Here is a 23,836-nt window from a genome sequence, read left to right as displayed (position 1 = left end):
GCGGACGGCGCGGCCCCGGGCGGGTGTGGGGCAGGGCAGCGCCCGGCCGCGCAGGCGGAGCACGGCCGCCCGCGCCAGGACCCGCGGGCCCGGAAACGCTCGTTGTCACAAAGGAGGAACACGTGGGCGCTCACGGCCCGGCGGCGGTCGCAGGGAGCTGGGGTCGCCCGGAGAACCGCCCACCGTCCCCGCCCGCCTGACTCCTCGGCCCCGGCCGCCAGGCCGGTCCACCTTCGGCCGGCGTTCGGCCTTGAGGTGGCTGGCCGCTTCGGTGTGACCACCTCCCGCCAGTACGTACCTGCGGCCGGAGCCCGCGTCCTGTTGGACGCCGCGGGGCCGGGTTCCCCAAGCCGCCCGCAGTCCCCGAGCACGCGCGATCATGGGGAGTCTCCCACTGGCACTACCACTCCGAGAGCCGGGCCCTTGGCTCTTAAGGCCCGGTCAGACCTCCAGCCCTGGGGGTCCCGGACGCCTGCGGTGCGGGAGTCCACGGGGTCCCCTCTGTTCTCCCAGTGGGATGCCTCTGGGTCCCTCAGTCATCCCCTGTCTCTCTTGCTCCTTAGGTTTTCTTCCACCTCGTTCGGACCCCCTGCGTAACCATGTCCATCCTGTATGTCTCCCCCCATCCCGACGCCTTCCCCAGCCTCCGTGCCCTTATAGCTGCGCGCTATGGGGAGGCTGGGGAGGGGCCGGGCTGGGGAGGAGCCCACCCCCGCATCTCTCTCCAGCCACCCCCGACCAGCAGGACTCCCTTTCCCCCACCCCGCCTGCCCGCCCTGGAGCAGGGGCCCGGTGGGCTCTGGGTGTGGGGGGCCACCGCTGTGGCCCAGCTGCTGTGGCCGGCAGGCCTGGGGGGCCCTGGCGGTAGCCGGGCCGCCGTCTTGGTCCAACAGTGGGTCAGTTATGCCGACACGGAGCTAATACCAGCTGCCTGTGGAGCGACGCTGCCGGCCTTGGGACTCCGGAGCTCTGCCCAAGACCCCCAGGTGAGTGAGAAGAAGGAAGAGGGGGAATTTAGAAGAAAGATTAGAATGGGTAATGAGACAGGAAGACAGTGTGTCGGAGGTGGAGAAACACTGATCAAATCCCAGATTGCCACCTGGTATGATAACCTCCGGAAGGTGTTTCAAACTCTGAGGCTTGGGCTTCCCATCTTTGAGAATGGAAGTTTTCACGTTGAGGCGCACGTTGAAAAGATGAAAAGAGGTGGGCAGAGCACAGTCTCGTGCGGTGTGTTTTACAGTCTGGGAGTAGAAGTTTGAGGTGTCCGAAGCCGATGAAGGTGGTTATTGAGAAACATAGGAAAAGACTGGAGAGAGGAGGGGCAGGTGGGGCGGGAGAGGTAGCCATCCTCCTGCAGATGGAGGGGAAGGAAGGGAGAGGAGAGAGAACTAGACCAGATTGAGTCTGTGAGTCCTTCCAGAGCTGGCCATCTCCTTGCAGAGTTTTGAGCACATGGTAGGTCCTTAGTATTTCGTGAATGAATGAATGAATGAATGAGACGAATATGTGGTTGAGACCCTGGCTTGCTCCCTCTATCTGGCTTACTCTGTCTACCATAGAGGTCCCCTCTCTGGAATGCCTTGTCCCCCTGAGCCTTATTTATTTTTCTTCAGAACACTTACGGAGAAAACTAGGGTAATGCATTCTGTATTTACACATTTACTGTCTCCCCCACTGGAGTGTAAACTCCATCAGTCAGGGCCTGTGCTTGTCTCCACATTCCTTAGAGAAGTGCCCGTTCTGTAGACGTGCTAAGTATTTCTTGAAGTGATTACTGTGTTGCTTCATGCAGTCTTTAACTTCTGATGTTTAACATATTGCATCTGGCACATAGTAAGTGTTCAGCACGAATTTATTGAACAAATGGGAATATTTTTGTTATGACCATTTGGCCTCAGAGGTGGTGATTTGTGGGAGCAGAAGGGGGCCCCATGGATTGGGTGGGGGTAAGGGTGGGGATTGAGGTGGGCCCAGCCTTGTCTCATGCCCCTGCCCTTTCCTGCTAGGCTGCCCTGGGGGCCCTGGGTAGGGCCCTGAGCCCCTTAGAAGAGTGGCTTCGGCTGCACACCTACCTGGCTGGGGAGGCCCCCACGCTGGCTGACCTGGCGGCTGTCACAGCCTTGCTGCTGCCTTTCCGTTACGTAAGTCACCGGGGCCTGGAGAAGGACGAGGGCAGCTCTCCTCAGACCTCGCTATAGGGTGACTAAGGATATTTCATTTCTTTTCCCCTCCCAGGTCCTGGACCCCTCTGCCCGCCGGATCTGGGGTAATGTGACTCGCTGGTTCATCACATGTGTCCAGCAGGCAGAATTCCGGGCAGTGCTGGGAGAGGTGGTTCTGTACTCAGGGGCCAGACCCCTCTCTCAACAGCCGGGTGAGGAGGGGTTCCTCCGGGCCTTCTCTGTAGCTCACTTTCCTTTTTTCTCTTAGGAATGACAGGAAGGGGCCTGAGGGAGGATGAGGTGGGAGACCAGCATGGGGAGCCTGGGCAGCTGGAACGGCCCACCTGAAGCATCGTAGCCTGGTGGACCGAGAGGATTCCCCAATGGGCTAAGTTGGCATTTCTGTGCCTCTGTCTAGGCCCTGAGGCCCCTGCACCGCCAAAGACGGCTACTCAACTCAAGAAAGAGGCAAAGAAACGGGAGAAGTTAGAGAAATTCCAACAGAAACAGAAGACCCAACAGCAGCAGCCCCCCCCAGCGGAGGTGAGAAGCTAAGGGTAGAGCTGGAAGGTTGGCGCCATGGTGGGTGGATGATCTCTCTGCCTATATCTCTTCCGTCCTAAGCAGAAGAAACCAAAACCAGAGAAGAGGGGGAAACGGGATCCTGGGGTCATTACCTATGACCTCCCAACCCCAGCTGGGGAGAAGAAAGGTACGGGAAGGCGGAAGGGACCCTACCCTTCAATTCCACCCTTCTCAGCTTCTGCTTTCCTTGGTGCTACCCCTTCCTGCTCTGTCCTTGCTCCCACCACTTGGCTTTGGAGGATTTGCACACACCTCAGATCTCCCAATGCCTGTCTGTCCTATGATATGAGCAAGAGAGGCCTGGTGCCTCTGCTGGCCCATTGTCCCAGCTGCTCCCAGCCTCAGGCACTGACCCTCCCCATCTCTCCCCCAGATGTCAGTGGCGCCATGCCCGACTCCTACAGCCCTCAGTATGTGGAAGCTGCCTGGTACCCTTGGTGGGAGCAGCAGGGCTTCTTCAAGCCCGAGTATGGAGTGAGTGGGCTCTTCTGCCCAGGCCTGGAGGACACGTGGGAGGGTGACAGCAGGGCCGAGGGACCCACTGCATGGGAGGGGGCCGGGAGAGGTGATGTGAGACCTTAGCATGTGTCCATCCTTCCTCCCCTATTAGCGTTCCAGCGTGTCCGCACCAAATCCCCGGGGAATCTTCATGATGTGCATCCCACCCCCCAATGTGACAGGCTCCCTGCACCTGGGCCACGCACTCACTAATGCCATCCAGGACTCCCTGACCCGATGGTAAGCTCCCGTCCTCTCCTCCAACCTGTTCCCTCGGCCTTCTCTTCCTCCTCACTCTCGCCCTCCCTTCTCTTCCCTGAAGGAGGGATTCTGTCCTTCCATATGGGCCCTCAGCTCTGCCCCCTGGTGGTGCTCAGCTTCTCTCTCCATCACTCCCATCTCTGATCCTCAGCACCCTCCCTTCAGCAGGCAACCAGCACCCCTCACCCCTTGCTGGCAGACTCTCTTGTCTCCCTTCTCTTGTTACTAAAAATAGCATAATTTTGAGTTAAACAAGAAATATGTGAATATACTTTTGTAAGAAATTTAAAGGTTCAAGTCTCTTTGACTACATCCCTGTAGCCCTACTCCCTCATGAAATTTAGCCATTTTTACCACTTATATGTGTATCATTCCAGATCTTTTATCTATTTACTTACAAATACATGTATCTATAGAAATTCGTAGTTTTCTTTTTGGGTGGGTTTTTCTCTTTCCTATTCTTTCACATAAGGGATTCACACCAAACATGTTACTCCACAACTTTTTTTTATACTTAACCGTCTATTTTGGAGATCTTTCCTTGTTCTCGTGCACAGACTGACTTCATTCTTTTTCGTTGTGGTGTAGCGTTCGACAGTGTGGCTGTACCGTAATGGAGTCACTTTCTTATTAATGGTTGTTGCCTTATTGTTCTCTCAAACTCCTGGCTGGAATGCACATTCCTGAATATACTTTCTCAAGTGCGAGTGGAAGGATCTCTCTGGTGTCCTACCGGGATGTGAAACTGCTCGGGTGGAGGGGCTGCTTATGTTAAGTTGCCTCCAAAATGGCTTCAGTGACTTACACCTCCGTGATTGCCTGCGAGGGTATTTGTTCCCCATACTCTTTCCGACCCTGGCCATTTTCCGTGTTGGTTTGCCAGTCGGATAGGCGAAAACGTGGTACCGCTATTATTCCTGATTCCCAAGGCCGTGCCTGTTCATGTTTCTCGGCCAGTCAGGTTTCTTTGTGTATGAATCGTCTGTACCTGTCCTTCATCCGTTTTTCTATTAATTCTGTTTTTTTTTTTTAATTGGTTTGTTGGAAGATTTTTTAACATTCTGGGTATTGGTGTTTTGGTTTGTTACATATACTGTAAATGTTTTCTCCAGTTCCAGCACTTGCTGCTCCCCCAACACCCTAAAGTGTTGGCAAGTCTATAACCTAATACTCCACAAGACAGGTTCTTTTAAAAAGGTATTTTTTATTTATTTTAGAGAGAGAGCACAAGCGGGGAACAGGGCAGAGGGAGAGGGGGAGAGAGAGAGAGACAGAGAAGCAGACTCCCCACTGAGCACAGAGCCCAGTGCAGGGCTCCATCCCAGGACCCTGAGGGCATGACCTGAGCTGAAATCAAGAGTTGGACGCTTAACCAACTGAGCCACCCAGGCGCCCCTAAAAAAAGTATTTTGAAACAACTTTTTGTCTTTGGAAGCCAAGGTTTGTTTATTATATTTTAAGTTCTGAGAAGTTTTTCTAGAGTCCTACTTACCAGATTAATTTGGTCGAAAAATACTTACTGGACAGCACTATGTGCCAGCTCTGCTCTGGGCACTGGGGATATGTCAGATTTAAAATTTTGTGAGAATTGAAAGCTGGAAAAACAGAGTTGGTTAAATACATATAACACAATGGTCAAGTTATTAACAGAAAAGAACGAACACTTAGAAAACTCTTAAGGTAGCAGCTTTTTATTTATTTATTTGAGAGAAGAGAGAGAGGGCACAAGGCGGGGGGAGGGGCAGAGAGAAAGGGAGAAGCAGACTCCCTGCTGAGCAGGGAGGCTAATGTGGGGCTCGATCCCAGGACTCTGAGATCATGACCTGAGCTGAAGGCAGACGCTCAGCCAAATGAGCCACCAGGCGCCCCAGTTTGCCAGTGTTCTTTAGCTTTGTGTCTTGTTAAAGAAGACCTGGCCTACCTCAGAGTTACAGTCATTTTCATCTGTGTTCTGTTCTTTCCTTTTTTTTTTTTTTTTTTTTTTTTTTTTTTTTTTTTTTTAGTTTTGAAAAGTGTGTCATTTTTTTCTAATGCTTTTCTAATAGTGTTGAGTTCATGAGTCGGACTAGAATTTATCTTTGTGAATATTGGGAAGTAGGGAACTAATCAGCTAGTTGTCCCAAACAGATTTATTCAATTGATTGTCCTTTCCCTATTGATAGGAAATGCTACTTTCAATGAATACTAAATTCGCTCAGATCTGTTTCCAGACACCGTTTTGTTCCCTTAATCTGTAGCTCTGTTCCTACGTAGTACCTTACTGTGGGAATAATTGTAACCCTTTCCTATGTTTTTGCTTTCTGGTTGGACACAAGCCTCCTAGTTGTTATTTTGTCAAATTGCCTTGGCTGTCCTTGCACGTCTCTCCCTAATTTTAGAATTGGGACGTTCCCTCCCCACCTCCCCTTTCTTTCCTGAGTCCATTAACTCCCTGCCCAGGAGCCCCTTCTTCCTTTGGTGCCACGTCCACTGGCCCACTCACCTCGGGTCCTCCTGGCTCTTCCCACAGGCACCGCATGCGGGGGGAGACCACCCTGTGGAACCCTGGCTGTGACCACGCGGGCATTGCCACTCAGGTGGTGGTGGAGAAGAAACTCTGGCGCGAGCGGGGGCTGAGCCGGCACCAGCTGGGCCGAGAGGCCTTCCTACAGGAGGTCTGGAAGTGGAAAGAGGAGTGAGTGTGCAGCACCCCGTCCTCTGTCCAGATAAGACATCTATAGTCTCCAGCCCTGCTGCAGGGCCAGACCCTCACGGAGGCTGAGGGTCAGTTGGCTCTGGGGCCCAGGTCACTTTCAGAGGGACAAGTGATCCCCGTACTGTCCCGTCAGCCAGCTCATGTCTCCCTCCAGCCCAGGCCTGAGTGCCTCCGGGCCTGTCTGTCCACTTCCAGGAAAGGAGACCGGATTTACCACCAGCTGAAGAAGCTCGGCAGCTCTTTGGACTGGAATCGAGCCTGTTTCACCATGGACCCTGTGAGTAGGAGGGGGCTCAGGCCTGGGGCAGGAGTGGGAAGCTCCCTAGAGCGAGTAACCCACAGAAGACAGCACAGACGCTGTGGTCCCCCCCTAGGAGGAGAGCCCACTGCCCCTAGGCAACCACCAAGGGCTCAGCTGCAAATACCACTTCTCACCCCTTCTCGTGGCCCTTGTTACCTGGGAGCTCACATTCTTCCAGGTGGCACATGATAGGGCCTTACTCTCCTGTGGAGCCTGGACTCCCAGGATTCTCTTCACCAGCACCTGGTCCTAGCTGGGTGGCTTCCCTACCATTTCCAGAGTCCTTGGGCTTGTTGCCTGCCTTTGTGTCCCCATAGCCCTCTCTTCAAGAAAAGTACTTTTCTCCTCCAGCCCTCAAAGGGGTCTGTGTGCTGGAGGGTGGGAGTTTGGCCAGCCCGGGTCTCCCCAGATCCTGCCGCCTTGGCAGGTCTGCTTGGGCCCCTAGGCACCTAGGCACATCTCTGCCTCTCCCTGCTCCCCAGAAACTCTCCGCAGCTGTGACAGAGGCATTTGTCCGGCTCCATGAGGAAGGAGTCATCTACCGCAGTACCCGCCTTGTCAACTGGTCCTGCACCCTCAACTCGGCCATCTCCGACATTGAGGTGTGCTCCCGCCCCAGGCTCTCTCCGTTTCCACCCCCAGCCCTGGCTCCTAGGCCACTTCTCTTAATACCCGTGTCACAGGTGGATAAGAAGGAGCTGACAGGTCGCACTCTGCTCTCCGTGCCTGGCTACAAGGAGAAGGTGGAGTTTGGGGTCCTTGTCTCCTTTGCCTACAAGGTCCAAGGCTCAGGTAGGAGCTGGGGGCACCAGGGTCCTGGGCTGGGTGGAGAAGGGGCCAGAGCTGAGACCACAAGGCCGCATGTCACCCCAGACAGTGACGAGGAGGAGGTGGTGGTGGCAACTACTCGGATCGAAACAATGCTGGGAGACGTGGCCGTAGCTGTGCACCCCAAAGATCCTAGATACCAGGTGCGGCAGGGGTGCTGCCCACAGCTGGGGAGGAGTGCTGGCTGGACGGGGCTCCCTCACTGTGAGTGAGGGTGGGATGGGCACTGAGCCCCTTGGCAGAGGAGAAAATTGGCTTAGAAGCTCATCTTTAGCTCCTTTCTGGCGCTGAAGATGGAATTTGGGTGTTGGGACGGTCAGGGCCCTGGGGAGGAGGGAGTTGGATCCAGGCCTTCTTGAGTTTTTGATGTCGCCCTCCGTCCCCAGCACCTGAAGGGGAGGAGCCTGACCCACCCATTCTTGTCTCGGAGCCTCCCTGTTGTCTTCGACGATTTTGTGGACATGGAGTTTGGCACAGGTGAGCAAGGCGCTGTCCTCTGGAGAGAGGAGGAGGCCATGAGGCACACTCCGGTCATCCATCTTCCCTCTCAAAGAGAAAGAAACAGGCTTTTCCTGAACCAGCAGGACTTGGGCTGGGTTTCAGGGAACTACTAGAGAAGTGGGAGACGAGGGTGGTCTGGGAGCCACATCTTTCAGTAAAAGGGGGTGTGTGTGGAAGGAGACTCCGCTGAGTCCCTCGTGCCCCGGCACGCCCACGAATGCCCCAGGTGCGGTGAAGATCACCCCCGCACACGACCAGAACGACTATGAGGTTGGGCAGCGGCACAGATTGGAGGCCATCAGCATCATGGATTCCCGAGGGGCCCTCATCAACGTGCCCCCGCCTTTCCTGGTGAGACTGCTGGGGGTGTGGCGGCCGGGTTGAGAGCCGATGGGGTACCTCGGCGTGGCCGTGACGGGGCCCGTCTCCTACTCAGGGCCTCCCCAGGTTTGAGGCCAGGAAGGCGGTGCTGGCGGCTCTGAAGGAGCGGGGACTGTTCCGGGGTGTCGAGGACAACCCCATGGTGGTGCCGCTCTGCAAGTGAGGCTGGGGGCCAGTTTGGGGGGAGGGGGTCCTTGGGGCGCTCACCACTTGATCCCCGGACCCGTGTGTCCCCGCAGCCGGTCCAAGGATGTGGTGGAGCCTCTGCTGCGGCCACAGTGGTACGTGCGCTGTGGGGAGATGGCCCAGGCCGCCAGTGCCGCTGTGACGCGGGGCGACCTCCGCATCCTCCCTGAGGCCCATCAACGGACGTGGCATGCCTGGATGGACAACATCCGGTGCGTCGGCCCCTCGACGTGGTGGAGGGGATTGGGCGAGAGGCCGGGCAGGGCACGGGCCAGGGCACCTCCCTCCCCTGCCTGACTCACCCCCACCCCCTTTTGCAGGGACTGGTGCATCTCCCGGCAGCTGTGGTGGGGCCACCGCATCCCAGCCTACTTCATCACAGTCAGTGACCCAGCCGTGCCCCCAGGGGAGGTGAGACCTGGGCCGGAGCTGGACACTGGCCCATTTCCGGGAGCTGTGGTTTCCTGGGGTCCTTGCTGGTGGGAGGGGGTGGGGCAAGGCAGAGGCTCCCCCTCGGCCCTCACTCTGACTGTGGCAGGACCCGGATGGGCGGTACTGGGTGAGCGGGCGCAGCGAGGCCGAGGCCCGGGAGAAGGCAGCCAAGGAGTTTGGAGTGTCCCCTGACAAGATCAGTCTCCAGCAAGGCAAGGCAGGGCCTGGGGGTGGAGGGCAGAGCCAGGGCCCTGATCCTCATCTCTACCTTCTCTGATCTCTGACCTTCGGCCTCCCTCAGATGAGGATGTATTGGACACCTGGTTTTCTTCTGGCCTCTTCCCCTTCTCCATCTTTGGCTGGCCCAACCAGGTATGTTCCTGAGGAACCAGCTCAGGGCGGGGCGGGGGTCTGGGAGGTGGGTGCTTGGCCCACCGTCATGCCCTGCTCTGCCCCCAGTCTGAAGATCTGACTGTGTTCTACCCGGGGACGCTGCTGGAGACGGGCCACGACATCCTCTTCTTCTGGGTGGCCAGGATGGTCATGCTTGGCCTAAAGCTCACTGGCAAGCTGCCTTTCAGAGAGGTGTGAAGACTGCCGAGACCCGTCCCACAGTCCCTACCTAACCCCCCTCCCGTGCCATAGCTTGGGCTCAGCACGCATGGGGACGCAGGGCACAGCCAGCGGACAGCTGTGGGTGGGCCTGGCCAGCGAGGGCTTGTGGGGACTGTAAGCCGGCCGGCGTTCCACGCAGTGATTCTGCGCCCTGGCTTCCCGGATGAGGGAGTACCTCTAATTCCCTTGGAAGTGCTGAATGTACTGGCAGGGACACCGAGGGGTCTGAGGTTCAGAATGGGGCCAGCTAGGTGCAGGGCCCAGGGCAGGCATCGGGGTCTGGGTGAGGAGACACATGGTCATGGGCCGTCCTTTCCAGGTCTACCTCCACGCCATCGTGCGAGATGCCCACGGCCGAAAGATGAGCAAGTCTCTTGGCAATGTCATTGATCCCCTGGACGTCATCCACGGAGTCTCCCTACAGGTGGGGCTGCGCTCTGGGCCAGGCCGCGAAGGGCTGTGGGGCTGCGGCCGCGGCCCTCTGACTGCTCCCACCTCACCCTTAGGGCCTCCACGACCAGTTACTGAGCAGCAACCTGGACCCCAGTGAGGTGGAGAAGGCTAAAGAAGGGCAGGTACTGAGGGCAGGCTCCAGGGCTGGGATGTGGGCCCCGGGAGGTGCGGCCTCTTCAAGGTGCCCGCCATTGACTCCTCCCCACAGAAGGCAGACTTCCCGGCGGGGATTCCCGAGTGTGGCACTGATGCCCTCCGGTTTGGACTCTGTGCCTACACATCTCAGGGTATGGCCTCCAAAACCTCTCAGCCAAGTCCCTTCCCCTTCCCCGCGGTGGGCACGAGTTGGGAAGGAGAATGGGGAGAACTCACCCTTCACTCCCGCCCAGGTCGTGACATCAATCTAGACGTGAACCGGATATTGGGGTACCGCCACTTCTGCAACAAGCTCTGGAATGCCACCAAGTTTGCCCTCCGGGGCCTTGGGAAGGGTTTTGTGCCCTCACCAACCTCTGAGGTGAGGGCCAAGCGGCCAGGTGGGCAGCACCCCCGCAGGCTGCACCCCGGCCGCTCCAGCCTCAAGCGTGGCCCGTGTTGTGTCAGGATCGCAGCCACGGTGTCAGGTGGCCCAGCCCCTGCCCTGGAGGAGCCTTCATGTAACTGAGGGGATGGATGGACACAGGACAGACAGTTACAGTGAAAGCCTGGGGCATTGGGGGGTCCTCCCCCCAGGGGGCGGGGGGGCCTGTCCTTTTTTCTCCACACACTGGGTACGTGATGATTGCTTCGGACCTGTCAGGCTCCTGGAATGCAGACCTGCCCATGGTTGCTACCCCCGTGGGCTTCTGCCGCCTCCGCCTGGGCATATAGTGCCTCCTAGCTGACAGGCTCCTTCTCCCCAAGCCTGGAGACCACGAGAGCCTGGTGGACCGCTGGATCCGCAGCCGGCTGACTGAGGCCGTGAGGCTTAGCAACCAAGGTTTCCAGGCCTATGATTTCCCAGCTGTGACCACTGCCCAGTACAGCTTCTGGCTCTATGAGCTCTGTGACGTCTACCTGGTGAGGAGAGACGGAGTGGGCGGTGGGGCAGCAGAGCACTGGGCCTCACTTTGCCAGTGGCTGGCCACGAAATGTGGGCCAGCCTGTCACCTTCCCAGTCCTCACAGGCACAGGGAGGGCTGGAGGCTAGGTCTTTTCCACCCCTGAGCCCTGTGCTTCCCTGTCCCCTAGGAGTGCCTGAAGCCCGTCCTGAATGGGGTGGACCAGGTGGTGGCCGAGTGTGCTCGCCAGACCCTCTACACCTGCCTGGACGTTGGCCTGCGGCTGCTGTCACCCTTCATGCCCTTTGTGACCGAGGAGCTGTTCCAGAGGCTGCCCCGGCGGACGCTACAAGCTCCCCCTAGCCTCTGTATTACCCCCTATCCGGAGCCCTCAGAGGTACGGGGTATGGCCTGGGGGTGGGGGGGTCTGGCTTGCCCGCCAGCCTCCCTCACCGCCGCCTCCACCCCACAGTGCTCCTGGAAGGACCCCGAGGCAGAAGCTGCCATGGACTTGGCCCTAAGCATCACGCGAGCTGTGCGCTCCCTGCGCGCCGACTACAACCTCACCCGGATCCGGCCTGACTGTGAGCCTCTGGCCCCCACAGCCGCCTTGTCCCACTGTCCCTTCCGTCCACTCGCACCATCGTCTGGCACGGTTGCCTCGTGTCACGTCTCCTGGGGGCCACATCTCTTCTTCCTCCTCCCGCACAGGTTTCCTGGAAGTGGCCGATGAGGCCACGGGTGCTCTGGCGTCGGCAGTGTCGGCCTACGTGCAGGTGCTGGCCAGCGCGGGTGTGGTGGCCGTCCTGGCCCTGGGGGCTCCTGTGCCCCAGGGCTGTGCTGTGGCCCTGGCCTCCGACCGCTGCTCCGTCCACCTGCAGCTGCAGGGGCTGGTGGACCCGGCCCGGGAGCTGGGCAAACTGCAGGCCAAGCGCAGCGAGGCACAGCGCCAGGCACAGCGTCTGCGGGAGCGCCGCGCTGCCTCGGGCTACCCTAGCAAGGTGCCCCTTGAAGTCCAGGAGGCAGACAGAGCCAAGGTGTGTGGTGTGGGTGGGTGCTCCTTCATGTCGCTCACCAGCCACTCCCTCTGTCATCACACCCCGTCCCACAGCTGCACTCTGCCCAGCCCTGGGCAGTCATGGGGCAGCCGGTAGCCTGAGCCCCTTGAGTAGGTGGGGTCCGTGTAATCCGTCCTCTTACATGAGGGGCAGGCAGCAGTGGGGGCACAGCCTGGGGTCACACAAGCAAGGTGAGGGTGGGAGGCAGACCTAGAACCAGGTATCCTGCCTCCCAGCCAGAGCCCTCGTGCCTCACCCAGTGCCCGGAGCATGGCATCCCACATGGCCGGGGGCCGGTCTGGGGACCACCTATAGTTAGGAAGCCCAGCGGGCACACCTGGGGTCTCCGGAGGAGCAGTGGGGTGAACCGTGTGGACGCAGAGAGACACGAGTAGAGGCTGAGTTAGAAGCCTTGGCGGCTGAGCGAGGCTGTGTCCGTCCATTCTGCCGGAAGCCCGCGCAGGGCCCGGGGTATTACAGTTGCCATTTAACAAACGGAGGCCCAGCGCCTGGCTAGGAGCCTGCATCCCTAACCTCTGTGCTCCACTGTCCACCTGGGGGCGGGGCTGCTGGCCCTGAGGCCCCTTTGTTTTTGGGGACTGAGCACTCTAGCAGAAGGCAAGACCTGGGAGGTCAGTGATGCTGGAAGAGCAGACGGGTGCTGCTGGGGAGGCTGGGGAGAATTAGGGGGATGCAGGCCGGCCAAGCTCACACAGTCCCCAGAGTACTCCCTGCCTGTGGTCCTCACCCATCTTTCTTACTCGGACCCCTCGGCCATTGTGGGCATCGTGGGTCACCTGTGTGACCCTGGGCATTTGTCTCCTCTCTTGGGCCTGGGTCCTCACCAACCACCACCTCCTCTCTCTTGTTCCACCCCCAGCTCCAACAGACAGAAGCAGAGCTCAGGAAGGTAGATGAGGCCATTGCACTCTTCCAGAAGATGCTGTGATACACCCGGCTGCAATCCTCATAATCCCAGTGTCCACCATGGGGGTGGCAGCAATAAAATATTTTGCCACAAAGCCATCTGTTGTCTGTGTGTGCTGGGGCTGCGGAGGGGCGCTGAGGGCCTGGGTGCCTGCACCCTCGGACGCAGTGGGCGTGAGCAGTGCGAGGGCTGCAGGCCAAGCCAGAGGCGCTGGGTGGGCAGAGAGGTGCGTCTGTCTGGGTCTGTCCCTGGCACTGAGCCAGGCCTGAGTCATGTTGCTCACTCCCTTCCTCCTCCCGGCTCTTCTCCACTCACCTCTGCACTGCTGCTGAGGGAGGCCCGCCCTGGTGCCGGCTGCTGCTTGCGGCCTTGGTCGGGCATGAGTAGAGGGGCCAGGGGCTGCCGGTGCTGCGCCCCCCCCTCAGGCCTCCCTCCCCCTCCACTGAGTCCCGCTTAGGTTAATTATAACTCTGACCTAAGTGCCCTGTGACGCCACACCCCAGTGGCCCTACAGAGACCCAGCAACCAGGTAGGGGAGAGGCCTAGAGAGGGGACTCAGACTTTCTGTATGTATGGGGGTCTGGGGGGGGTATCAGTCTGGGGGTGGGGAGGGGGGTTCTAGGGGAGCAGCCTCAGCCCGTCTCCTGCAGGTGTCTGTCCCTATTAGCCTGATAAGGTCCTCAGGTTATCTGGGCAACAGACGGGAGAGGGGGGAAGCCAGCTTGTGACCCATCAGGTGCTTGAGGCAAAGCAGGTGCCCAGGGAGACAAACAGCCGGACCCACCCTGGATTTGCAGCTGCTTCCTACCCTTGAGAGCCTCTGTCCCCCAGGTCCATGTCCCAGCCATGCTCCTGGCAGACGTGCCCCTCTCCCGCCTGAGTCTGTCCGTGCTGCTGCTGCTGCTGCTGCTGCCCCCCACATCCTCCTTCTTCCCCAACGTCTGGAGCCTCCTGGCTGCCCCGGGCTCCGTCACCCACCAGGACCTGACCGAGGAGGCAGCCCTCAATGTCACCCTGCAGCTCTTCCTGGAGCAGCCGCCCCCAGGTCGGCCCCCACTTCGTCTTGAGGACTTCCTGGTGAGCGTCCCCAGGTCCTGTCTCAGCTGGATTCCCCAATTCCCTGGACTTCTACTCCCTGAGGGCCCTGCTTGCCAAGAGCAGGGACATCCCCTGTAACTCGCCTCCCCTCATCTACCCCCTGCAATGACAATAGCTAAGAGTCCTGGTCCTAAAATCAAGAATTCCCACTCCTTAGAAAGGTCCAGAATTGCCCCTCCCTTGTAGGACCCAGGTTCCTTGTGGGGCCCAGCGCTCTCAATTCCTGGCACACCTAACCCGAGTGACAGTTGCTGAGGAAATGCGGGCAATGGGCCAATTCCAGGGGCCCCTGTCCCCTAACCCACTCTCTCCAGGGCCGCACCCTCCTTGCCGACGACCTCTTTGCTGCCTACTTTGGACCTGGGTTTCCTTCCCGGCGGTTCCGAGCAGCCTTAGGTGAGGTGTCTCGTGCCAACGCAGCCCAGGACTTCCTGCCAACATCCAGGAATGACCCCGACCTGCACTTTGATGCCGAGCGGCTGGGCCAGGGGCGCACGCGCCTGGCAGGGGCTCTCCGGGAGGCCCTGGTGGCGGCCAGAGCCCTGGAGCACACCCTGGCCCGCCAGCGCCTCGGGGCCGCGCTCCATGCTTTGCAGGTGAGAACAGCCTGAAATGGTCAAGGGGTCTTCACTCCAGCTCTTCCCATCCCCCAGACAGAGGCTTCCTCACGGTGCCTCCTTGATCACACCTCTCCCTGCTCCAGAAGGGATGGGGTGCTGCTTGCCAAAGCCCTGAGGCTGGTCCCTAGTCCCCCCTCTCCAGCCGGCAGCAGCTCCGGTGGGAGCAGCAGCAGGCCCTTGCCCTGGAGAGAAGAGGAAGGCGAGAGGTCTGCGGTGGGCAGGGGCTCCGGGCGAGGTGGGAGAAGACGCTGGGAGACTCCCGCTTGGGGAAAGCTCCCTCCTGGGCAATAGGCAGAGGGCGTGGAGGGCACGTGGGGTATCTGACAGCGGCCTCAACGGGGGTAAGAGGAGGCATTCCAGATGAGGAACTCCAAGGAGTGGGAGCAAGGGCTGGGGATTGTGACGACAGTCCCCTCTGCCCCCTCCCCCCAGGATTTCTACAGTCACAGCAACTGGGTGGAACTGGGGCAGCAGCAGCCACACCCTCACCTCCTCTGGCCGAGGCAGGAGCTCCAGAGCCTGGCACAAGGTACCACCATGACCCTAGGGCTGGGGGAAACCCACGGAGCCGCGTCCTGTCAGCCTACCCAGCCGCTGTCACATCCTCAGGTCACATAGGATGTGAGGTTGCTTCTCCTCTGGAATGGCCCGTGAAGTCCCCCAGCCCAGCCAAAGGCCAGGTCACTTAGATAGCTTCCCCAAGGTCACACGGGAGGACAGAGCCAGGACCAAGGTCTGCAGACTTCAGTTGAGTTCTCTTTCATGTGACTTCCTCTGCCAACATGGCATGGAGCATGCAGGGCTCCCTCCTTCTTCCTTCTACCTAATTATGACCAGAAGCTGCCTCCTGCCCACTACAAGTTAGCTTGTGTCCGCAGCTCACAGAGGGCTCAGTCCCTGCGGTACTGCTTCCCACGCTTCTGGGTTTCCTAGCACAGTCCCTGTCTCAAACACTCAGTCTCATCACCAGACGATCTCCAGGTTTTTGTTCAGAAAGCCTAGAGGGTACATATGGGCTTTGGCCAATTGGGGGGAAAGCCAAAGTTTGGATGGATGGGGATAAAGGTCAGTGACGGCAGAATCCTGGGCTCTAGACCCCTGTCCTCTCTTCCCAGTGGGTGATCCTACCTGCTCTGATTGTGAGGAGTTGAGCTGCTCTGGGAATTTGCTGGGCTTTACACTCCTCACGTCTGGCTACTTTGGAACTCATCCCTCCAAGCCTCCAGGTACCAGGCAGAAGTAAGGGGAGAAAGTCCTTTCCCTTCCCCTGGCCCTCTCCCTGGGGACCTCAGAACTGTAGGCCCTTGTCCCATTTCCTGGGAAATGGCATTGCATCCTGGACAAAGGCGAGGACGTTGGGAACTGTTGGGTGGGGGAAGATCTTCTCACTCAGCCAGTGAGACTTCTCCATTACCCAGCACCAGCTTTGGGGGGCTGACTGGAGGGATCAGGGGATCCACCGTGTACTGTGATGGCTGACCCCTCCAGATTTACTCCAGATTTGCCCTCCACAAAACGTCATCTTTCTTGCTGATCCTTTGCTGAAGACTGAGAGATCAGGCAAGTCAAAGAGGGCCTCGTTTTCTTAGGAGGCAGTGGCTTGTTTACCTTCATCCTCCAGATCTCTTTCCCCAACCCAGGGAAGTGTAGCCATGGGGGCCGTTTTGACCGGAGCAGCTCCCAGCCACCGCGGGGAGGCATCAACAAGGATAGCACATCCCCGGGCTTCTCTCCCCACCACATGCTGCACCTCCAGGCGGCAAAACTGGCCCTTCTGGCCTCCATCCAGGCCTTCAGTCTCCTGAGAAACCGCCTGGGAGACAAGGGTTTCTCCAGGTGAGTGGCCTCTGTGAGATGCGCTCCTTAACGGACGTGTGCTCCTGGGGGACCTGAGTAAACAGGGGCTGGGGACAAACGTGCAGACTCTTCCCTGGGTCTCCGGCCTGCTCCCCAGACTGCTGGACATCAGCCCGGCCTCCAGCCTGAGCTTCGTCCTGGACACCACGGGCAGCATGGGTGAGGAGATCAATGCTGCCAAAATCCAGGCTCGCCACATTGTGGAACGGCGACGGGGCAGCCCCATGGAGCCTGTCCACTACGTTCTGGTGCCTTTCCATGATCCAGGTAACCAGTCTGGCGAGGATAGTGGAAGGAAGGAAAGTCCAGGGCAAGGGGTGAATGCCACTGATGGGGAAGTGGGCCTCATGGCTCCACTTCCTTAACAAAATGGTGACGCTTCCTATGGTTGAGTCTTTAGTGGTACCTGTGTGCATATAGGAAACCATTGGCCACTTCTGCTGTTTCTAAAACAGTAGCACTTTCCACATGAGGTTAATCATGGTCCATGCTTAGGCAGGGGCCTCTGCTTCCATGCTAATCAGCCATTCTCAATTCTCTCCATTCCTGTAGCCGGAGGTTGGGATGAGGACGTGGGCTGGTGGGTGCAGGCCCCCATGAAGCCTCTGAGACAGCTAGTTGTGGTGTATTTCCTTCCCCCACTGAACTGGAAGTCAAACCAGCTGACCTGGGCCGACCAGTCACTGTGCATCGTTAGGCTGATCATTTAGCCTTTTTGGCCTCAATTTCATCATCCATAAAATGGGTCAGCACTTGTCTTATCCTGCCTATCTCCTCGGGTTGAAATGACCATCAAATAAAATACCCATAGGACTGAGGATTCCCTAGGGACAGGAGTTGAGTCCGATTTGCCTGCATAAATCTCACAGTAGCTGGCATTTAATAGGGCCTTAACACATATTTGATGAAGTTTTGAATAATTAAGAATTTAGCACTTATTATGGGTCAAAGCACTATTCTAAAATTTACAAAATCAACTCATTTAGTCCTAATGACACTCTGAGGTAAGTACTGTTATTTTTCTGTCTTTTCTGGTGAGGAAACTGAGGCCCCAGGTCTTTTTCATACTCACACACATACCCAATAAAGGCCCACTCAGGACCACAGGAGATGCTGCCATTTTGCTAAGGAAATGAGGTCCACTTTCCCCCCAAGGGTAACTAGCCTTTGCCTTTGCCCTTGCCCTGCCTGTATAAATATATGGGAATATTGTTATTTCAATACTTGTTCACCCCTGGAGCACAGCAGGACTCTTGACTGGGGAGGTGGTCCTGGGTAGGGAGGGATAGGGGACCCCTCTCCTCACTCACCTCAACCTCCTTTCTGCCTCCCCAGGGTTTGGCCCTGTCTTTACAACCAGTGACCCTGACAGCTTCTGGCAACAACTCAATGAGATCCATGCCTTGGGGGGTGGAGATGAGCCTGAAATGTGCCTGTCAGCCCTGGAGGTCTGCCCTCCCCCTCCCCTTCTTCTCCCTCCCTTTCCAGGTCCCACCACCAAGGGGAACGAGAGGCTTCCTGGGACCTCCACCTCCCACCCCACCTTCAGAGCCTAGTCCCCCTAGCTTCCCTCCAGGGTTCCAGGGTCCTGTTTCCTTCAGTTCTCTCCTCCCTGGTTCTACCCACTACCCCGCTGCGGCCATTTTTAATAGCGCTGTCGCTCTCTGCCAGCTGGCTCTGCTGCACACCCCTCCACGCTCTGACATCTTTGTCTTCACTGACGCCTCCCCCAAGGACGCCATTCTCACCAACCGCGTGGAATCCCTGACTCAGGAGCGGCGCTGCAGAGTGAGCACAGCTGATGGGAGGCCCGACGTAGCCACCCAGGGATGCGGGGAACCCCGTGATGACAGTCTCGTAACGAGCATCACCCCACACTCTGGTGGCTGAACCAGCCTTGGCTTGGGGCGGGAGAAGCAGACAATGAGTATAACGTTTCCGGATCCCTTCTTTGATGTTGAATTCATATTCGAACCTGTTGCCAACAAGCCACTTGAAGAACTGGAGAACTAGTTGCCAACAATCCGCTATGTGGGTGACATATGGTGACACTTACAAGGGAGTGGCAACGAATAAGTGAAGGCCTAGGGGTTGTGTCACTGGGAGACCCCACAGCGGCAGTCAGAGGGCAGACAGGGACCTTGCCACTAGTCATCAGCTCTGCAGCGCTTGGGCACGGGAGACCCCCATATACAGCGGTAGACGGCACTGGGAGTACTCAAGTACTGGCCTCTCTTCTGGTCACAGGTGACATTCCTAGTGACTGAAGACCCATCGAGGCTTCAGGGCCGAGCTCGGCGTGAGGTCTTATCCCCTCTGCGTTTTGAGCCCTATGAAGCAGTGGCTTTGGCCTCAGGAGGAGAGGTCATCTTCACCAAAGACCAGCACATTCAGGATGTGGCCGCCATTGTTGGGGACAGCATGGCTGACCTGGTGAGTAAGTATGGGCACCAGAGGGGCTAATTCTTTCAGCTGAGAACTACGGGTGTGGGTGACACAGCCTTTCTCTTTCTCATAGGTTAATGGTTTAATCCTGCACTCAGAGGGTGGGAAAGGAAGTTTCTCTCCCCCTGAGATCCATGGCTACCCATCTTCCACATAGCTCCTTCCCTATGAGTACTGCCCCTGTCCCCCAACCTTGGCCTCCAGTAGTCTGTCCTCAGGGCTACCACAGGAAGTCCTGCCATCTTTTAAGGAGGGGCAAGAAGCGATTGCCTCACCCTCAGTCCCTTGCCTCTATTTTGTCATTGACCGTAACTCCATCCCTGGTCCCGTGCCCCTCTCTATCACTGGCCTCCCTTCTCCATGTGTGACTTAGTTTCTTCCTGTCTCCACACTTCTTCTGTCTTTGTTCCCACCTCATTTACTGCCTTATCTTCTCCCCCATTTTGTTAGGTCACCCTTCCCCTGGAACCTCCCGCCGTGGTGTCTGGGAGGCCGCTTGTGTTCAGGGTGGACGCGCTGCTCCAGAGGGTCACGGTTCGGATCCACAGGGAGGTCAGCAGCTTCTGGATCAGGAACCCTGCAGGTACTTCCCCGTGTGTGTCTCGAGGCAGAGGGAAGAATGGAGGAGGATGAAGGGTGACGTACTAAGGGACGGGAATTGTCTCACATGCCAATCTCTTGCTCTCCTACTCCCATCAGGGGTCTCCCAGGGCCAGGAGGAAGGCGAGGGGCCTCTAGGTCACACGCGCCGCTTTGGGCAGTTCTGGATAGTTACCATGCATGACCCCCCCCAGACAGGGACCTGGCAGATCCAGGTCACAGCTGAGGGCACGCCCCGGGTGAGAGTGCAAGGTAAGGGGGTAGGTATTCCTGGGAAGGGAAGGCTGCAGAGCTCAGAGAGCACTACCAGTCACATTCATCCCAGGAAGTTCTCTGATTGCCTTGGCCCTCCTCAGCTCAGACATCCCTGGACTTCCTCTTCTACTTTGGGATTCCCATGGAGGATGGCCCCCACCCTGGCCTCTACCCCCTGACTCAGCCAGTTGCAGGTATATCTACCCGCCCCCACCACCCCAACTTGTCCATTATTATTATTTTTTAAAAGATTTTATTTATTTGAGAGAGAGAGAGCACGTGCAAGAGAGAGCACAAGCAGGGGGAGCAGCAGAAGGAAAGGGAGCAGCAGACTCCCCGCTGAGCATGGAGCCCGATGCGGGACCTTGGGATCATGACCCGAGCTGAAGGCAGATGCTTAATTGACCAAGCCACCCAGCGCCCCCGCTATATACATTATATATAATTATCTATTTAGCTTTTTATTGAGTTATAACACATATAATGAAGTGTGCTAAACTTCATTATATATACACAGCCGGATGGATTTCATATAGTTAACCCCCATGTAACCACCCCTCAGTTCAAGATTTAGAACGTTTCCAGCATCCCAAAATCTTTCCTGACCCTGCCCAACAATATCCCTCAGAGGTAGCCCCTTTTATCCATCCGTTCTCCCCAGGAATAACCCCGATTCCAAACGCCATTCGTCTTTTTCTCCCTGTCTCCGAATCTCCTGCGGACCATCGTTCTCCCCTCCCGTCCCCTGTCCCAGGCCTCCAGACCCAGCTGCTGGTAGAGGTGACAGGGCTGGGCTCCAGACGCAAACCCGGAGATCCTCGGCCGCACTTCTCCCACGTGGTCCTTCGAGGGGTCCCGGAGGGTGCCGAGCGGGGCCGGGTGCCTCTGGAGCCCACGGGACCGCGGGAGCGAGGTCTCCTCGCCGCCTCGCTCCCGCCCGCGCTTCTGTCCACCGCGGGACCCTTTTCTCTGGAGTTGATCGGCCAGGACAGAGAGGGGCGGCGCCTGCACAGAGCGGCCCCCCAGCCCTGCACCGTGCTCCCGGTCCTGCTGGAGGTGAGACGCCAGGGGAAGGTGCGCGTGCGGCCGGAGAGAGCTGCAGCCACGGCTCGTGCCCTGACCCGCCCTCCTCCGCAGCTCGCGGGCTCCCCGGGGTTCCTGGCCCCTGGCAGCAGGGCCCCGCTCAGCGTCCGCGTTGCCAGCTTCTCGGGTCATCAGGATCTCGACCTTAGGACATCTGTCAGTCCCAGCTTCCCTCTCACCTCCAACCTCTCCAGGTACAGCCCCCGAACCCTCCTGCTCAGTTCTGGCCCACCTTTTGGTTCCCGGGCGTGAGGGGGTCTGGCGCCTTAAGCCCCTCCTCGCCTCGCCTTCGTTCCCGCCACCGCTTGGCTCGGCACCTCGGCCCCTCGGCTCTCAGCTCTTCAGCTCGTGGGCCTTCAGCGCGGTGAATGTGTCCACTTGGCAGGGTTCGCCTGGAACCGAATGAGACCGCCTGGGGACGCCTATGGTTGGAGGTCCCGGACTCAGCCGCGCCAGACTCCGTGGTGTCCGTGACTGTGACCGCGACAGGTCGAGAGGCCAGCCCAGTGCCCCCGACCCACGCCTTCCTCCGACTCCTGGTGCTGGGCCCGGCCCAGCAGGTGAGGCACCCCCACTTCCCATCGCAGGCCACGCAGGGTCAGGGGAGGTCGCTGTAGGCTTAATTTGGGTACAGACACCCTGACAGCCTCTCCCCCTTCTCCCCAGGACCCGCTGGCCGCCCCGGCCCACTCGTCTGGCCCCATCCTCGCCTCAACCAGCCCGGCCTCCACTTGGGTGACATGGGGAAGGGCCGGGGGAGGGCGAGTGGGCAACCCCTGGTGGGGCACAGTTGGAGGGGTGCTGCTCCTGCTAGGCCTGGCCTCCTGGTGACACAGGAGGGATGGGTCTCCAGAGCTATTTTCAATCTTGCCCCGTTGGTGAGAAGGTGACATGGGCCTGGGGACCCCACCTCTCCCAGCTGTGATGGAGGTTTTCCTTCTCATGCACTTGTCCCTCTCTTTCTTAGCGAGATTGGGATAGAGGGCAATGGATCTTCCCACAGTGCGCTTTCTCTAACCCTGGTGGGAACCAAACCAAATACCTCTTTTTGGAGAAAGTTCATTCCTCTCTCTCCACAGCATATCTTTATTCCACTATTTATTCATGCTTTCCCAAGCTCAGGTAGAAGGAAAGGTGTATGGGGAGGAGACTACGGTTGGGAGTGGGGTTTATTTATAGAACTGTTCTTATTTGAAATTCTGAAGAAGCTCCTATTTTATTTTTGTATTTAAAGTTGAAGGACAGTTTCAATAAACATGTCTTCTCTAGAGAGGGATCTCAAAGAAAGATCATTTATGTATATCATATAAGGGAGAGTGAGGGCATAAGACACCAAGAAGATGAAATGGAAGTTTTCAGTTGCAGAGAAGAAACTTTACACCAAGATGTTTGGACTTCAGTTGACCCACAACCTGGAGCCATTTATCTGTTAAGAGGCAGAATGAGGAGACTGGGGGTTCTGACTCAGCCTCCCCCCTCACCAAATGAGGAAACCCAGAGGAGGCTTTACACACGGGTTGGGCCCCACTGCATCTTGGGGCAGCCCGGCTGAGCGGTCTCCCGTTTTGGCTGAATGCTTCCCTTCTGCTGCCTCGACAACTCCTGCAGAAGAGGAGAGAAACAGCGTGGGCATCTGTGGTCCCCCTCCCCCAAGGGGCCAGGGCTTTCGCCCTCCCCCACCCCCACTCCCCTACAGTTTACCTGTTGCTGCTGTAAGTTCTGCTTCCTTGGCCTTCCCTTCCAGTCCTGGGCAGCACAGGAACTAGCCTTGTTTAAGGCATGTGGGGAGAACTGGGGGGGGGGGGCAAGATTTGCTTTTTTCTGTGAAACCAGTGTTGATCCCGAGTCCCCTCTCTACCCGCACTTCCCAAAAATCTAAAGGAAAAACAATAAACTCACCTTCTCCTGAATCAGATTCTGCAAACACATGTTCACCTTTTGAATCTGGGCTAACTGGGGGCCATGAAGCTCTGAGTGTAAATCTGTTAGAAAATTCTAGAGGAGGAGTTGGAGGCTGAACAATATGGTGAAAACGTGAGATCCATCTGCCACTCTATCTGTCACCACAGGCCATACATCTTCTCCATCTGGATCCCCCTCAAGGCAGGTGGAAAAATCTGATAGTCTCCACTCCCATCTCTTTAACAATCCAGTTCCTCCCCCCCCCCCTTAGCACAGTATCCCTTTCCTTATTCTGTATGGATCCTCCCTGTCTAGTCCTGACCCGTTGGAATAATCCAGGCCACTGCCCCATCTCAATGGAGTGATCCAAACCATGTCCCTCTGAATGGAATGCAGACCGGCCTCCTCCAATCCCAACAATGAACACTAACCTAACACATGGTGGCATCCAGTCATTACAATGCTGCTTCCAATTCACGTCCCTGCCCGTTAACTCTTCCCTTTCCGCGGTGGTGTCAGGCTGTGTCCACAGGTCCCTGCCCCCCAACAATGCACAGCAGCCCCATACCTCACCAAGAGCCCCTAGATGCAGCTGTCGTTGCTGTGCCTCCCTGAGACAGCCCTCAAACCAGGCCCGGCCATGCCCCAGCAGCTCCAGCCCCTGCCACAGGGCATCCTGCTCCCTCTCCAGAGCCTGCATCCTCTGCAGCTGGAAGGCAAGAAGCAGAGGCTGGCTTGCTCCACAGCAGGGCTCTGGGCCGCCGCCCTCCTCTCAACCCTGTTGGGTTCGCCGTCTGGTCACTGAGTGTGAGCCCAGACCGACCGCTGAGCACCTGGAGGTGAAGGAGCACCAGGGAGAAGACTTACGGGCCCTCAAAATTGAGTGGAAATATAGGGGCAGATCCAGAGATGGGCTTCCCTGGGGCCTCTTGCTGGACTAATACTCACCCAGAGGAAGAAGCTCCGGGCCCCTGGGTCTTGGCGGCTTGTCCCCAGTGGCAGCAGCAGAACCGTGTAGGGAGCCCGGACCCCGGGCGGCCCACCGGGAC

General features: G+C 57.9%; 3 protein-coding genes across 6 annotated transcripts; 2 read left to right on the top strand and 1 right to left on the bottom strand.

Annotated features, from left to right (window-relative positions):
* Nucleotides 1-6: 6 nt before the first annotated feature.
* On the top strand, nucleotides 7-13,021 carry VARS1 (valyl-tRNA synthetase 1). 2 transcript variants are annotated; one of them, XM_034660489.1, is made up of 30 exons: nucleotides 7-290; nucleotides 564-986; nucleotides 2,010-2,144; nucleotides 2,239-2,377; nucleotides 2,584-2,708; nucleotides 2,793-2,877; nucleotides 3,124-3,224; nucleotides 3,361-3,488; nucleotides 6,019-6,183; nucleotides 6,400-6,481; nucleotides 6,988-7,107; nucleotides 7,189-7,297; nucleotides 7,379-7,476; nucleotides 7,720-7,810; nucleotides 8,061-8,185; nucleotides 8,271-8,374; nucleotides 8,455-8,613; nucleotides 8,722-8,812; nucleotides 8,940-9,045; nucleotides 9,135-9,205; nucleotides 9,293-9,418; nucleotides 9,768-9,872; nucleotides 9,955-10,023; nucleotides 10,110-10,188; nucleotides 10,291-10,418; nucleotides 10,805-10,960; nucleotides 11,132-11,338; nucleotides 11,414-11,525; nucleotides 11,653-11,978; nucleotides 12,880-13,021. In XM_034660489.1, exons 2-30 carry the CDS (start codon nucleotides 600-602, stop codon nucleotides 12,946-12,948), a joined length of 3,798 nt encoding a protein of 1,265 aa, XP_034516380.1. In that variant the 5' UTR covers nucleotides 7-290; nucleotides 564-599; the 3' UTR covers nucleotides 12,949-13,021. The 2 variants fall into 2 exon arrangements, with proteins under 2 accessions (XP_034516380.1, XP_034516379.1); XM_034660488.1 differs by having other exon boundaries at nucleotides 2,790-2,877.
* A 146-nt stretch (nucleotides 13,022-13,167) lies between these two features.
* Nucleotides 13,168-22,977, top strand: VWA7 (von Willebrand factor A domain containing 7). Of its 2 annotated transcripts, XM_002931066.3 has the most exons (17): nucleotides 13,168-13,456; nucleotides 13,759-14,004; nucleotides 14,340-14,621; nucleotides 15,078-15,174; nucleotides 15,761-15,871; nucleotides 16,286-16,481; nucleotides 16,600-16,769; nucleotides 17,838-17,950; nucleotides 18,174-18,290; nucleotides 18,750-18,935; nucleotides 19,398-19,530; nucleotides 19,647-19,799; nucleotides 19,904-19,996; nucleotides 20,557-20,858; nucleotides 20,940-21,079; nucleotides 21,271-21,445; nucleotides 21,552-22,977. In XM_002931066.3, exons 2-17 carry the CDS (start codon nucleotides 13,774-13,776, stop codon nucleotides 21,714-21,716), a joined length of 2,664 nt encoding a protein of 887 aa, XP_002931112.2. In that variant the 5' UTR covers nucleotides 13,168-13,456; nucleotides 13,759-13,773; the 3' UTR covers nucleotides 21,717-22,977. The 2 variants fall into 2 exon arrangements, with proteins under 2 accessions (XP_002931112.2, XP_034516376.1); XM_034660485.1 differs by lacking the exons at nucleotides 19,647-19,799; nucleotides 19,904-19,996.
* SAPCD1 (suppressor APC domain containing 1) lies at nucleotides 22,197-23,654 on the bottom strand. 2 transcript variants are annotated; one of them, XM_034660487.1, is made up of 5 exons: nucleotides 23,356-23,654; nucleotides 22,785-22,880; nucleotides 22,587-22,676; nucleotides 22,400-22,487; nucleotides 22,197-22,311 (listed from the first exon to the last, which is right to left on the bottom strand). In XM_034660487.1, exons 1-5 carry the CDS (start codon nucleotides 23,485-23,487, stop codon nucleotides 22,241-22,243), a joined length of 477 nt encoding a protein of 158 aa, XP_034516378.1. In that variant the 5' UTR covers nucleotides 23,488-23,654; the 3' UTR covers nucleotides 22,197-22,240. The 2 variants fall into 2 exon arrangements, with proteins under 2 accessions (XP_034516378.1, XP_034516377.1); XM_034660486.1 differs by lacking the exon at nucleotides 22,197-22,311 and having other exon boundaries at nucleotides 22,358-22,676.
* Between the last annotated feature and the right edge of the window lie 182 nt (nucleotides 23,655-23,836).

The sequence above is a fragment of the Ailuropoda melanoleuca genome, chromosome 5 (genome assembly GCF_002007445.2).
Source record: "Ailuropoda melanoleuca isolate Jingjing chromosome 5, ASM200744v2, whole genome shotgun sequence".
NCBI classification, from domain to species: Eukaryota; Metazoa; Chordata; class Mammalia; order Carnivora; family Ursidae; genus Ailuropoda; species Ailuropoda melanoleuca.
Note: the sequence above shows the minus strand (reverse complement) of the source record. Positions and strands in the feature narration are given on the sequence as shown.